Genomic DNA, 15,418 nt, shown 5'->3' with positions numbered 1-15,418 from the left:
ATAAAACATTATCATGAAAACCGTTTTTAAAACCAACCAAACATTTGACAACTAACACCAAAGGCTTGTTTCAATGATGAACACTTAAGTGTATACATTCAATCAAAACACAGTCAAAATTATATAAAACAAGCAAATTCTTTGAATTGATATCCCCCGCCAATATGCTTCTGGACACAAAAGTGTTGTATTTGACACTCAAAAAAGCATTTTTTCAAGATACAAAGGGCCATAACTCCTTTATTATCCAATGGTGTACAATGCAATTTGGCATGCATCATCCTCTTATCCATATATATACTCATACCAAGTTTCAATGAAACCCGCCAAAGCACTTCCAAGATATGGCTCCGGACACAAAAAAGCATTTTTCCAAGATACAAAGGGCCATAACTCTGTTATTAACAGATGGTGTACAATGCCATTAGGCGTGCATCTTCCTCTTATCCATATATATACTCATACCAAGTTTCATTGATATCCTGCAAAGCACTTTCAAGATATGGCTCCGGACACAAAAGTGCCGGACGTACGGACGGACGAATGGACGGAACGACAGACGGACAGACAATGCCAAAACAAGAGCTGTCACCATAGGATGACTTATGCCCCCTATAAACGCTTGATAAAAGTTATGTGCTTCTTTCGAAACCTAAACACAGATTTCGAAACCTAAACGCGTACCCTAACTTCAAGGTCAAGGTCACAGGGGTAAATTTTTTTGTGTGTATGGAAAGGCCTTGTTCATATACACATGCATACCAAACATGAAGGTTATATCTCAAGGGACAAAGAAGTTATGAGCATTTTTCGAAACCTAAACGCAGATTTTGAAACCTAAATGCAGACCCTTAGTTCAAGGTCAAGGTCACAGGGGTAAACATTTTTGTGCGTATGGAAAGGCCTTGTCCATATACACATGCATACCAAATATGAAGGTTATATCTCAAGCGACATAGAAGTTATGAGCATTTTTCGAAACTTGAACGCCGATTTCGAAACCTAAACGCGGACCCTAAGTTCAAGGTCAAGGTCACAGGGGTAAAAAAATGTGTGCGTATGGAAAGGCCTTGTCTATATACACATGCATACCAAATATGAAGGTTATATCTCAAGGGACATAGAAGTTATAAGCATTTTTCAAAACCTAAACGCAAAGTGTGACGGAAAGACAGACAGACGGACAGTCCGATCACTATATGCCACCTTTTCTTTGAAAAGGGGGCATAAAAACAAAAATTTTAGAACATTATTTTACATAATTAAATATCTATTATATTTTTTATAAATTATTTTTCAAAATCATTAAACAAGAGAAACTAATGGACATTCTGTTTAAAATAAGTAAAACTTTAGTTAGACATTTATGTCACAAACACGAGTGTCAAAGATTTTTGATAGTATAGTAGCGAACTAACTATAAACTTTGAATGTAAACAAAAGTCCACCAATGTCCCTCAGATAGAAGGAAAGGACTTGAAATTTTGGGGTCTATGCAAATCACAATACTGCAAAGAGGATTACAAAGTTTATTTATCTATTTATCTATTTAATTTTCATGCTTTAATTTCTATTCTAATCTCATGCACATTTAAAAACAAATAAGAAATTATAGTCTAGATTATCCCTGATGATCGAATGTCAAATGTTAAAAACAAATGTTCTTGCTGTGCTCCGCTGTATACGTCATACATATATTCAGTTCTCAGGTCCAGTTCTTTCCAGTTACCCGATGGAACTACACAGTACACATCACTGCTACACTTTTTGAGGTTTACTATGATATGAATGCTTCCTTCTTGTCAGTGTGTCTCTCTGTATAATTTATTTGTAGTTGTCTTTACGAAACTGATGGCCAATATTCAACTAGTTCTAGTAAGCATCATACGTCTTATTAAACTTCTATCTTCTATCCCCTTTTCCATCAACTTTCTTCATCAATATTCAACTAGTTCTAGTATGCAACATACGTCTTATTAAACTTCTATCTTCTATCCCCTTTTCCATCAACTTTCTTCATCAATATTCAACTAGTTCTAGTATGCAACATACGTCTTATTAAACTTCTATCTTCTATCCCCTTTTCCATCAACTTTCTTCATCGTAATTCTTACACCAACAAAAATGGGATCTACAAGGATATAAGAATATCCATTCAGATCATTATGCTTATGATTAATCCCTTATAACAGCTTTCAATTATACCACATTTTACTACTTATCAAAATCACATGGCAATAACATAATATTTCCGTAACATCAAGCACTACAAGTTTTACAAGAAAAACGAAACAATACAGAATGATTACTACAATAATGCATATGTTGGACGAGAAAGATTATTGTTAAATAACATACCCCATTTAGATTCCTTCTATAAACACAACACTCTAGATGCCTCCACAATGTGGCCGACGATCAGAAATTCTGATGGCACCTCCTTCCACACAACAAACGCTCTGGTCTTAAGCCCAAATTCAACTGACTCAGAAACACACAGAAAACTCTCGAACTCTGCCATACACTAACCAGGCTTCCTTGAATAAACAAAAGTATCCCCATACCCCAGAACTGACCCTAAATTTCTCATTAGATTTGACCGTATGATTTATGATTTCAGGGCTTTCAGTACTCTTGGATGTGTATCCCAAAGCCGGTTTATAGTAACATTTATACTTGCTATTCTAATTAACTATATTAACATTTACACACACAAAAAAAAAAAAAAACCCTATTTCTTTGACACACCCCCCTGCTTAAGATGAAATTCCCAATTTCTGTCTCAACCTTTTGGATTTGTGTCAAGACTAGGTTCATGACTCATGTCCCAGATTTTCGACTGAGATAATCAGCCCCGACATTTTCAGTTCCCTTTATAGCAACAACAGTGAACCGGTAAGCCTGCAAAACAAGAGCCCAACGCATGATTCTACCATTAGAATCCTTTGCCTTGTTCAGATAGACCAGTGGCATGTGGTCTGTTTCTAACAGAAACTTCTTACCATATAAGTATGTGTGGAATTTCTGTACTCCCCACACAACTGCAAGGCATTCTTTCTCAACCACCGAATAATTTCTTTCCCTTTGCAGCAATTTACGACTAGCATATGCTACCGGAAACTTACCATCCTCATGTTCTTGCAGAAGTACTGCCCCTAAACCTACATTAGAGGCGTCTGTACGTAGAATAAATGGCTTACCTAAATCTGCCATTCGGAGAATTGGTGACATCGTCACTCGTTCCTTCAATTCCTTGAATGCCCTTTCATGAGGTGATTCCCAAACCAAGGTATTGGGTTTACCTTTCTTGGTGAGGTCGGTAAGTGGTACAGCCACAGCGGCAAAGTTTGGTATGAACTTACGATAATAACCTACCAGCCCTAAGAAGGATCGAAGTTCAGTCTTGGTTCGGGGTCTTTCGGCTTGAGCTATTGATGTAACCTTCTGTGGGTTTGGTTCCACTTTTCCGTGCCCTACTTGGTGTCCTAAGATATCAAGTCTCTCACAAGCCAACATGCACTTGCTAGGCTTTGCCGTCAGTCCAGCATTTCGCAGGCGCCCTAAGACTTCTGCAATCAACGTAAGATGCTCCTCCCATGTCTCGGTGAACAGGAACATATCGTCTAAAAAGTTATCCACTCCACTAAGGTCTTTCAGCAACATTCTCATCATTCTGCTGAAGACAGCGGGTGCGCATGCCAGTCCAAATGGCATTCTTCGAAACTGCCATAGCCCGGTGTCAGTTGCAAAGCTAGTATACTTTTTGCTTTCCTCGGAAACTGGAATCTGCCAGTACCCCTTTGACAAATCAATTCTCGAAAAGTAACGACAGTGGGATAAGCGTGCAAAAATGTCATCCTGACATGGCATTGGCTCAGCATCAAAGACTGTGACCTGATTTAACTTGCGAAAGTCCACACAAAATCTATTAGTGCCATCTGGTTTCTTCACTATAACGACTGGTGATCTATATGGTGAATCTGATGGTTCAATGACACCCATTCGTAACATCTCCTGAACTTCTTTGTTTATGGTCTCCTTCACAGCATGTGGAACAGGATATGGCCTTGAACGAATTGGATCATCTGTAGTTGTTTTAATATGGTGTTCTACCAAATTGGTTTTCCCAGGAATGTCAGTTAACACGTCTTGGAAGTCTTGAAGTAATGTTTGCAAAGATTCGCATTGTTTGGCATCTAGGTTTTCACCAAGTTTGACATCTTCAACAGATTCTGATTGTTCTATTATAGGACATTGTATCTCTTCATTAAATCGACCATACTCACTTAAACAGTCCTTCTCACCACTTGGTACCTTGTCGTCTTCAATAATGGCCGCTGCGATATTTATCAGTAATCCAGCCTGACCAGTTTCAGCCTCATTGCCAATTCTCTCCACATATTTCTTCAACATATTGGCATGGTATGTCTTCACGTGACCATTGACGTCAAGTCGGTAGTCTGATTCACCAACTTTCTCTACAATTTCATATGGCCCTTGCCACTGCATGAGCAATTTGTTTCGGTTTGTTGGCAACAGAACTAGAGCTCGCTCTCCTACTGAAAATGTTCTTTGCCTCGCTTTCTTATCGAAGTGTTTCTTGTATTTTCCAGCAGATTTCTTCAGTTCTTCTTGTGCAAATTGCATTGTTTCTGCTAGCCTTTCCTTTAGGTCCAAAACGTATTCATAAACAGTTTTTACCTCTGCACTAAGGGTTTCCTGTGTCAACATCTCTCTTAATATTTGCATTGGTCCTCTTACTGTTCTCCCGTAGAGCAGTTCAAATGGAGAAAACCCTGTGCTTGCCTGTGGGGCTTCTCTGTATGCGAACAAGGCTGGCGAAATGTACTTGTCCCAGTCCTTGGGTCGCTCTGTACACATACGCTTTATCATGGACTTCAGCGTGCCATTCATTCTTTCCACTAACCCGTTACACTGGGGATGGTATGGTGTAGTCACTAACTGTTTCATTGACAACAGCCTACTTATCTCCTTCATGAGTCCAGATGTAAACTGTGCTCCCATGTCACTAAGCATTTCTTGTGGAACTCCAACTCGAGTGAAAATGTCTACTAATGCCTCTGCAACGGTTTCTGTCTCAATGTTCTTCAATGCCATCGCCTCCGGATATCTTGTAGCGTAGTCAACCACCGTTAATATGTACCGGTTTCCTCTGTCACTAACTGGTGTAATAGGTCCAATCAGATCAACAGCCACGCGTTTAAATGGTGTATCTATTAATGGCATTTCTCCCAACGGAACCTTGGAAACTTTTCCTTTTGATGTCATCCTCTGACAGGTATCACAGGAGGTACAGAAACGTTTCACATCTGACATTACCCCAGACCAATGAAATTGTGACAGTACTTTATCCAATGTTTTCTGCATTCCTAGATGTCCTCCTAATAAACTCTCATGAGCTATCTTCATGATTTCATCTCGAAATTCCTTAGGGACAACAAGCTGACAAACAGGTTCTCCCTTGTTATGTTTTGGAGACGTAAATTCACGGTACAAGAATCCATTGCGTTCATAATACCGAGAAGTATTCAGTTTTCCACACTGCTTTACCTCTTCCGACATTGCTTGTTCCCGGGCAGCTTGAAGAGTTGGGTCACTTTTCTGTGCTTCTTGAAACATCTGTGGATTCATCCCCTTGATCTGTGTTGGCACCTTTAGCGGTTTGATTTTGCTTACCTTTTCTTTTGAAGCCTGAGCTCTTGTGACTACTGCTGCCTGTTCGTTCACCGTTTCATCCACTTTCTTCTCTTCTGATATGGTCGCATATTCTCCAATTGCAATATTTCTGATTCCGTCAATATTCCCCAATATCAAGTCGTATACTGGACTTTCAACACACATGGCAATAACCTTACCTGTAAAATAAGGTGTTTCCACAAACACTTTTGCCGTGGGGAATTGTCTCACTGTTCCATCAAGTAAGACACAATTCTGAACTTTCCCAGTAAAACTGTGGTTTGGTACAAGAGACCTCTTTACCACCACTGATGAACATCCAGTATCCCTCAAGACACGAATTTGTTTTCCGTTGACCCATCCTATGCACTCCGGCATATTTTCCCGAATAGGTCCATCACACGCTGCCGACATGACAGGTAATTTGTGACCACATGACAGACTTACCTTTCCTTGGGATAGGCCACACGCCGACAAACTAGATTTACTTACCTTTCGGTCATACTTGTCTTCAGGTCTTCTTCCACCTCTTGCTGGTTCCCAGCTTTTGAAACCATTACCTGAATACTGGCCTGATAGGTTACCACCCCTATGGTTGTTTGTGCCCATGGTGTTCCGACCATTTATCCTCGGGCAGTCTCTACGTAAATGTGGTCCATTGCAAACAAAGCAAGCCTTACCTTTCACACCATCTCTAGTTTCATTCCCCGTTTTGCCATTGCCCTCATGGGCCTCAATATACCGATCTGCACAATCGGCCATCTCTGTTACTGAAGCAAACTTACGCTCCTTTAAGAACACTTGCAGTCCCTTTGAGCACCCATTCAAGTATTGCTCACGTAAAATCAAATCTCTTAAACCCTCATAGGTTTCGTCAGACCCAGCCTGGCACATCCAATTGGTTAAGTAATCTCCCAATCGAATTACAAATTGAGACGCTGTCTCCCCTGATTCACATTTACTACTACGAAACTTTTCCCTGAAACCGTCTTCGTTCAGATTGAACCTTTTTAGCAGGGCATCCTTAAGTTTCTGATAATCATTAGCCTCAGCAACTGTGAGTCTCGAATACACATCCAGGGCACGCCCCTGCAACAGTGCACTCAAATTTGCACCCCAACATTCCTTCTTCCATCCAGCACTCTCTGCAAATCGCTCAAATCTTTTGAGATATGCATCCATGCTATCACGCTTGTCATCAAAATTGGGTAACTTTGGCAACTTAGCCTTAGTACCACTCTCACTAGTAGTACGACTATCACCCCTCTGTGACCCACTACGTAATCTTTCCATCTCAATTTCTCTCTCCATTTCTAATTTCTTAAATTCTCTCTCTCTATTTCTCTCTTCACGCTCATAGGCTCTTTCTTTCCTTTCTGCCTCCTCTCTTTCTCTTATAAAGGAGAGCAAAGTTTCCCCGGACAAACCGGACTTTTCACCCATTTGAAAAAGATTTTCCAAATCAGACATGGTGAAAATCAAACCCAATGAATAAGGGATTTAACAAGAAAGTTAACTCTTATAGTAACCTGCTGGCCCCTTTTAACAGTTTCTCCCCTTTGCCTGACCTGACCAGTGCCTGTGACCTCACACTGACCTGTAGCAAGTCCCCTTAGAGATAACAACCCAGGTATTAACAGCACAGCACACAGAGATAAAATTTCTCTTGAATTTACAGACAAGCTTTTATTTCCTCACTGCAGTATTTCTCTGTGATAATCGAATAGCATAACCCCACCCGTACTACCAGTTTTGTCAAAGATTTTTGATAGTATAGTAGCGAACTAACTATAAACTTTGAATGTAAACAAAAGTCCACCAATGTCCCTCAGATAGAAGGAAAGGACTTGAAATTTTGGGGTCTATGCAAATCACAATACTGCAAAGAGGATTACAAAGTTTATTTATCTATTTATCTATTTAATTTTCATGCTTTAATTTCTATTCTAATCTCATGCACATTTAAAAACAAATAAGAAATTATAGTCTAGATTATCCCTGATGATCGAATGTCAAATGTTAAAAACAAATGTTCTTGCTGTGCTCCGCTGTATACGTCATACATATATTCAGTTCTCAGGTCCAGTTCTTTCCAGTTACCCGATGGAACTACACAGTACACATCACTGCTACACTTTTTGAGGTTTACTATGATATGAATGCTTCCTTCTTGTCAGTGTGTCTCTCTGTATAATTTATTTGTAGTTGTCTTTACGAAACTGATGGCCAATATTCAACTAGTTCTAGTAAGCATCATACGTCTTATTAAACTTCTATCTTCTATCCCCTTTTCCATCAACTTTCTTCATCAATATTCAACTAGTTCTAGTATGCAACATACGTCTTATTAAACTTCTATCTTCTATCCCCTTTTCCATCAACTTTCTTCATCAATATTCAACTAGTTCTAGTATGCAACATACGTCTTATTAAACTTCTATCTTCTATCCCCTTTTCCATCAACTTTCTTCATCGTAATTCTTACACCAACAAAAATGGGATCTACAAGGATATAAGAATATCCATTCAGATCATTATGCTTATGATTAATCCCTTATAACAGCTTTCAATTATACCACATTTTACTACTTATCAAAATCACATGGCAATAACATAATATTTCCGTAACATCAAGCACTACAAGTTTTACAAGAAAAACGAAACAATACAGAATGATTACTACAATAATGCATATGTTGGACGAGAAAGATTATTGTTAAATAACATACCCCATTTAGATTCCTTCTATAAACACAACACTCTAGATGCCTCCACAATGTGGCCGACGATCAGAAATTCTGATGGCACCTCCTTCCACACAACAAACGCTCTGGTCTTAAGCCCAAATTCAACTGACTCAGAAACACACAGAAAACTCTCGAACTCTGCCATACACTAACCAGGCTTCCTTGAATAAACAAAAGTATCCCCATACCCCAGAACTGACCCTAAATTTCTCATTAGATTTGACCGTATGATTTATGATTTCAGGGCTTTCAGTACTCTTGGATGTGTATCCCAAAGCCGGTTTATAGTAACATTTATACTTGCTATTCTAATTAACTATATTAACATTTACACACACAAAAAAAAAAAAAAACCCTATTTCTTTGACAACGAGTAACTCGCAGTCTGTTTAGGTTTTATGCTGTTTCCTGCTCATCAGTAGTTTAGGGTTCGAAATGAAGCCTTTAAAACTTGAATCTAGTAAGAAAGGTATTTAATTAAATGTAACTTTCTTTTGGACTACAAATGTGTCAAAATACCTATGTAAGTGGTTAAAATATGTATCTAAGTGGTAAAAATACGTATCTAAGTGGTAAAAATACGTATCTAAGTGGTTAAAATAGGTATCTAAGTGGTAAAAATACGTATCTAAGTGGGAAAGGGTTAAGATGATCACCTCTAATGGCTGTTTTTTATCCGCATGCCCAAAGGACGCAGATCTTCTATGTTTTTTCTTTTTTCTTTCAACTTTATTCTCTTTCATGTGCACTTCATCCTTGAGGTCATCTGGTGCCTGTAAAATATTAAAAATATTGTCTTTTATTTTGTAATGACGACAAGCTTTTTGTGTGCTATTTATTCAAAACATAGAAAGCAGATATTGCTTTATAGCTTTTTAGAGTTTGGTTTTTTTTTCTTTCTGAAAGTGTCCAGTTATTATGAAATAAGCCCATGTAATATAAATCAAAGCTCTTACTCTGCTAATTCTGGAGGGGGCATTTTGGTTAATTCTCTGAAATGACCTAATTAAAATGTCCAAAACGTTCATGGAGTTGAAGTATAAATTTACAATCTTACTGACAACAAAGGTAGCAAACCCCGCCATCTTTCAAGACTGAAGGGGGATGGGGATGGGTGGGTGTATAGTGCTTCAATTGTAAAGTAGTTATTTTTGTCTTTGTATTTTACAGCCTTTGAGTTTTGGATGGAGAAAAATAGCACAATAAACAACAAAAATTGGGGAAAATGAACTATTATAAATATGATTATAAACAACAGCATTCTTATTGTTTTTAAGTGCAATTGTAAACTTCATTTTAAATTGATATTATAAATAGCTACGGAATTTTATTGCTGTATAATAAACTAAAGAAACCAATTACTGAGTTTTTTTGTAAGATTTTTGGGGACAATTTTTTATTTTTTTTGCCATTTGGAAACAGCCAGTCATTTTTGGGAAAAAAAACACTGCAAAGGCATTTAATTTTTACCAGACTTGACAAAAGTGTTTGGCTATGGGTCTCTAAAACAAGTTATTAACCATTAATGGCCTAATAGACTTGAATACAGGCATTTGCACAGTCCTTGTGTGCATATTGTAAGACTTTTTCACACATAAAGTATACATGTACATAGATCGATAGCAGATTTGCACTTTCAATACATACAGACATTTGAAAACAAAACACTTAAAAGAAATATCTCATCAACAACAATTCAGACATGCAATTTTTAAAACAAGAGGGCCTGAAAGGTCTAAAGTCGCTCACCTGAGATAACAAGATATTATTGGGACAAATCTTCTGACCAAGTTTCACGAAGATCGGAAAATAAATGTGGCATCTAGAGTGTTAACAAGGTTTATTACAATAGCCATATAAGGAAAAATGCCCCGCCCCCTGGCAGTCATGTTTTTCAACCAACCGGCATCATTTATGAACTCGTCCAAGATATTATCGAGATGAATCTTCTGACCAAGTTTCAAGAAGATCGGACAGTAAATGTGGCCTTTAGAGTGTTAACAAGATTTTACTATAGCCATATAAGGAAAAATGCCCCGCCCCTTGAAAGCCATTTTTGTTCAAGCAAACATAGTTATTTTCAAACTCATCCAAGATATCATTGCGACCAATCTTCTGACCAAATTTCATGAAGATTGGACAATAAATGTGGCCTCTTGAGTGTTAACAAGGTTTTACTAAAGCCATATCAGGAAAAATGCCCCACCCCTGTTGGCCATGTTTTGAAGCAACCAAAACCATTTTCGAACTCATCCAAGATATCATTGGGAAAACTCTTCTGACAAAGTTTCATGATGATCGGACCATAAATGTGGCCTCTAGAGTGTTAACAAGATTTTACTAAAGCCATATCAGGAAAATAGCCCCGCCCCTGTGGTGGCCATGTTTTTCAACCAATCGGCATCATTTTTGAACTCGTCCAAGATATTATTGGGATGAATCTTCTGACCAAGTTTCATGATGATCGGACAATAAATGTGGCCTCTAGAGTGTTAACAAGATTTTACTATTATATAGCCTTATATAGCCATATAAGGAAAAATGCCCGGCCCCTTGGCGGCCATGTTTTTCAAGCAAATGTTACCATTTTCGAACTTATCAAGATATCATTAAGACAAATCTTCTGACCAAATTTCATCAAGATTGGACAATAAATGTGGCCTCTAGAGTGTTAACAAGGTTTTACTATAGCCATATTAGGAAAAATGCCCCGCCCCCTGGTGGCCATGTTTTTCAACCAACCAGCATCATTTTCGAACTCGTCCAAGATATTATTGGGATGAATCTTCTGTCCAAGTTTCATGAAGATTGGACAATAAATGTGGCCTCTAGAGTGTTAACAAGATTTTACTATAACCATATCTAGGTTGGCACTATAAGGAAACAAGAGCACTGCCTTGCGGGTGCAGACCGCTCATCTAATTTTTTTTAAAGGTGAAGGGACTCTCAATTTAAATCACAAAGGAGGGAGAGGTGGAGTGAAGAGGGGTGTATAGTGTGGGGGTGTGGACATTTATTACATTATCTTCCAAAAATGCGAACAAAAAATGCAAAAATTTTTTGGGGGGGATTCTTGGGTGCGATGGTTGGACGGTATTTCAAAAATAAAATAATCAAAATAAATATTTGAGTTTTTTAACCGTTTCAAAAAAAATAATTGGGTGGGGGGTGGGGTGGGGCGGGGTATAGTGTATATTGTGGTATGTCAGGTAAGAGTTGTTTTGTCAAAGTATCAATCAAATCTAATCATAAATAAAGAAGTTATGGCAATTTTAGCAAAACTTAATAATTTTACCTTGAGAGTCAAGGTCATTCAAAGGTCAAGGTAAAATTCAACTTGCCAGGTACAGTAACCTCATGATAGCATGAAAGTATTTGAAGTTTGAAAGCAATAGCCTTGATACTTATAAAGTAAAGTTAACATATATTCAAAGTTACTAAGTCAAAAAAGGGCCATAATTCCGTAAAAATGACAACCAGAGTTATGCAACTTGTCCTTTTACTGTCCCCTTATGAGAGTTTGCGAGTGTTCCAAGTATAAAAGCAATATCTATGATACTTTAGCGGTAAAGTGGACCAAAACACAAAACTTTACCAAATTTTCAATTTTCTAAGTATAAAGGGCCCATAATTCCGTCCAAATGCCAGTCAGAGTTACATAACTTTGCCTGCACAGTCCCCTTATGATAGTTAATAAGTGTTGCAAGTATGAAAGCAATAGCTTTGATACTGTAGGAATAAAGTGAACCTTAACACAAAACTTAACAAAATTTTCAATTTTCTAAGTATAAAAAGGGCTCATAATTATGTCAAAATGCCAGTCAGAGTTACATAACTTTGCCTGCACAGTCCCCTTATGATAGTGAGTAAGTGTTGCAAGTATGAAAGCAGTAGCTTTGATACTTAAGGAATAAAATGGACCTAAACACAAAACTTAAACAAAATTTTCAATTTTCTAAGTATAAAAAGGGCACATAATTCTGTCAAAATGCACGCCAGAGTTATCTGACTTTGCCTGCCCAGTCCCCTCATGATAGTAAGTAAGTGTACCAAGTTTGAATGCAATAGCATTGATACTTTCTGAGAAAAGTGGACCTAAACGCAAAACTTAACCGGACGCCGATGCCAACGCCAAGGTGATGACAATAGCTCATATTTTTTTTTCAAAAAATAGATGAGCTAAAAGCTTAGTAGCCAAATCTAGGGGGGGCATGCCCCCACGGACAAATATTTGGATCCTAGATCGTCTGTGGTGCATTTTGGGGCTATTTCCTGAGCAAAGTTAAGACTATTTGTTTCTGAAATTAGCCCTTTATTTGCTTGAAGTTTTGGTGAGCCACTTGCGGACATTTTGCAGCCGATTTATTTGTTTACTAAGACACCGGTGGCATAGTGATAATAATACATTAACACCGTTAAAGAGTTTTCGGTACATGTGGTTTTTAGGTTAGAAACCACTAAAACAGCCTTCCCGTCTCGGTAGTAATTATACCAGTGATAATTTTTCATGTGTGTTTTGCATTATTTGCGCATTAAAATCACCAAAAGCGCATGTGACAAAAAATTCTGCGTCTAAAAAGCGCATTGATTTTTAAATAAGACAAAATCGGAAAGATATTTGTCAATACCGAATTTTTCCGCATTTTATCGAAACGCACAAGGGGATTTTTACTGTAACACCCGCCATATGTGCATCGGAAAGCAAAAGATTTTTACTGTAACACCAGCTATATGTGTACTACGTCATACTACAGTACAGCCAAAGCGGCACAAACAAAATCCGCGGTTATGCCACGGCCAGATTATTAGTCCGCGGCGGCCGAATCGTGTGTTCACGCGGCGTATCGCCGTGGCACTCGGCATCGATCCGCGCAACAACGCCGAGTCTGTATTTACCTCGCGTACTTTCGCGGAGTAAATCCGCCGCATACATACGCGGCGGATCGAGTGAAAAGATATCCACCTACATGTACATACATGTATGTGTAGCGTAGAATTAATTACGTGCAACTGTTTATGTTTCGTTCGATTATCATTATTAAATTTGTAATCCGAAACACACTTCCGAATTTTAATGCTAACGCGTCCTTTGGCAAATTCTAGCGTCAAATAAACAGTGCTAAAATATCCTTTGTTTCATAAAAAGCGTGCGAAAATTATGCAGACATGTAGAACGTCGTTTGGAAAGTTTGGGTGTATTTTGTGTTGTATAAATACATGAACATCACGTCAGGCGTAAATCGCGTGTTCAGTGGGGAAAAAAACGCCCCGATTAGACGTTATTTCATCATCTCTATAAATAGTAACAAATGCCAAAATGTATTTGATACTTGAGGAAATATCGAGAATGTTTGTGTATCGTAAATATTTACCAGCATTTGCTTTAAAACTGGAATATACGGGATTATCGGGTAATTAGTAGCGATATTAACTGTATAATATGAACAAAATAAAACGTGTTTATATACGCATATTCAAACAATAGTTATAATAAGCTGATAATTAACAAAACAACAAATACGTCGTCACCGTCTTGATTATTGATGTGGCTTCAAACTGCTAATTTTCTCAGCTAAAATATAATAGCAGAATCAACATGCAATTAATTTATAAATCCACCATATGCTGGAGCATTGACCACTTGTATGTGCGAAAACATAATTACGTGACCTATTTTATGTGTGAAATACATACACTACGGGCGGGAAACAAACTTAATTGGCCAGACACATTAACTATGCTTACATGTATATGATAATACAATCCGCGCACAATAAAATTATTATGATTTTAATTATTATTATAATTGTTCTTTCAAAATTTGTTAACTACATGTAACTAATAATTTTAAAAAGATTTTTTATTTCATGATGCGCATCGACTCGGCATCATGCCGCGGATCGCAGCATGCCTCGGTGGACAGATGCGAAGTTTCGCGGCGAAATGCAACTTGCCGCCGCATACTGACGCGGCTTCAACGACTGACGCGGCATCAACTCGTTTCGCCTTGCCGCCGCGGATCGCGAAATACATTTGTTTCGCTTTGGCTGTACTGTACGTCATTCGTATCCGCGTTTCATACTGGTTATCTTGTATGTGCGTGAACTATAAGGTTGAAATAGACAACTTAGAATCATACAAACGTTCGCATCCGATTTTGCTTTCTGCACTGTCAAAATGCCACCAAAAAATAAAATTGAAACCCTGTCAAGATCAATTAACTTAGAAGGCTGCATTTGGAGTTGCTGAATGTAATAAACATTTAGCATCATCCGAGAGCGTAAGCGAGGCAAGTACATCAAGTCACCTTCACTTTCGAATTTTAACCAACTATAAGTTATTTGCCATTTAGGCAAAAACTTATTCAAAATAGTAGACGTACTTGCCTCGCTGATGCTCTCGGATGATGTTATAACAAACTCAAAACTGAGTGTTAATGATATGTGTTTTTAGTTATAACAGTTACTTTTAGAAATTTAAATGTAGATCTATATGAATCATTTAAAAATTGTTGATTTTTCAAGATTTTTTATTAATAATTTGAAAACCAAAAAAGCTCATTGTTTTTGGAAAAAGCTCATTGTTTCAGCACATGTGCACTTTAAAAACTCATTGGTTAAAAATGAAAAATTATCACTGTTATACTGCATTTTATGAAGTTAAGGCCCCCCTCACTTTCAGGAAAGGGGGGGGGGGGAATTGATCCTCTCTTTCATTTAAAAGAGGGGGACTCAAAAACAAGATTAATTAAACCCACACAAATCTCTTTTAGAACCAAAATTGTATAAACTAGGAATACATGTATGTTCAATCAGGGCTTTCCTTTGACCCGAGCTCCCGGGTTTTGACGCTTGAAAATTACAGAAGACCCCTTTTTGACTCTTGAGGAAATTACGTCATGCGTCACATTTGACCCGGGGGAATATACCGACTTGCGTCAACGAGATCAAAAGTTGTTAAGACTAAGCGATAAT

The 15,418-nt window shown here is 37.9% G+C and overlaps 1 protein-coding gene across 3 annotated transcripts in view; it reads right to left on the bottom strand.

Annotated features, from left to right (window-relative positions):
• LOC127854945 (protein FAM117B-like) overlaps positions 1-15,418 on the bottom strand; it is a 59,587-nt gene that overhangs the window by 23,487 nt on the left and 20,682 nt on the right. For all 3 annotated transcript variants that reach the window (XR_008037231.1, XM_052390135.1, XM_052390134.1), the window contains exon 3: positions 9,101-9,217. Coding sequence is in view for 2 of the 3 variants with exons in the window: in XM_052390135.1 (XP_052246095.1) it covers positions 9,101-9,217 (117 nt within the window). In the remaining variant the exon portion in view is untranslated. The remainder of the gene's footprint in view (positions 1-9,100; positions 9,218-15,418) is intronic.

This window comes from Dreissena polymorpha, chromosome 13 (genome assembly GCF_020536995.1).
Source record: "Dreissena polymorpha isolate Duluth1 chromosome 13, UMN_Dpol_1.0, whole genome shotgun sequence".
Lineage (NCBI taxonomy): Eukaryota > Metazoa > Mollusca > Bivalvia > Myida > Dreissenidae > Dreissena > Dreissena polymorpha.
Note: the sequence above shows the minus strand (reverse complement) of the source record. Positions and strands in the feature narration are given on the sequence as shown.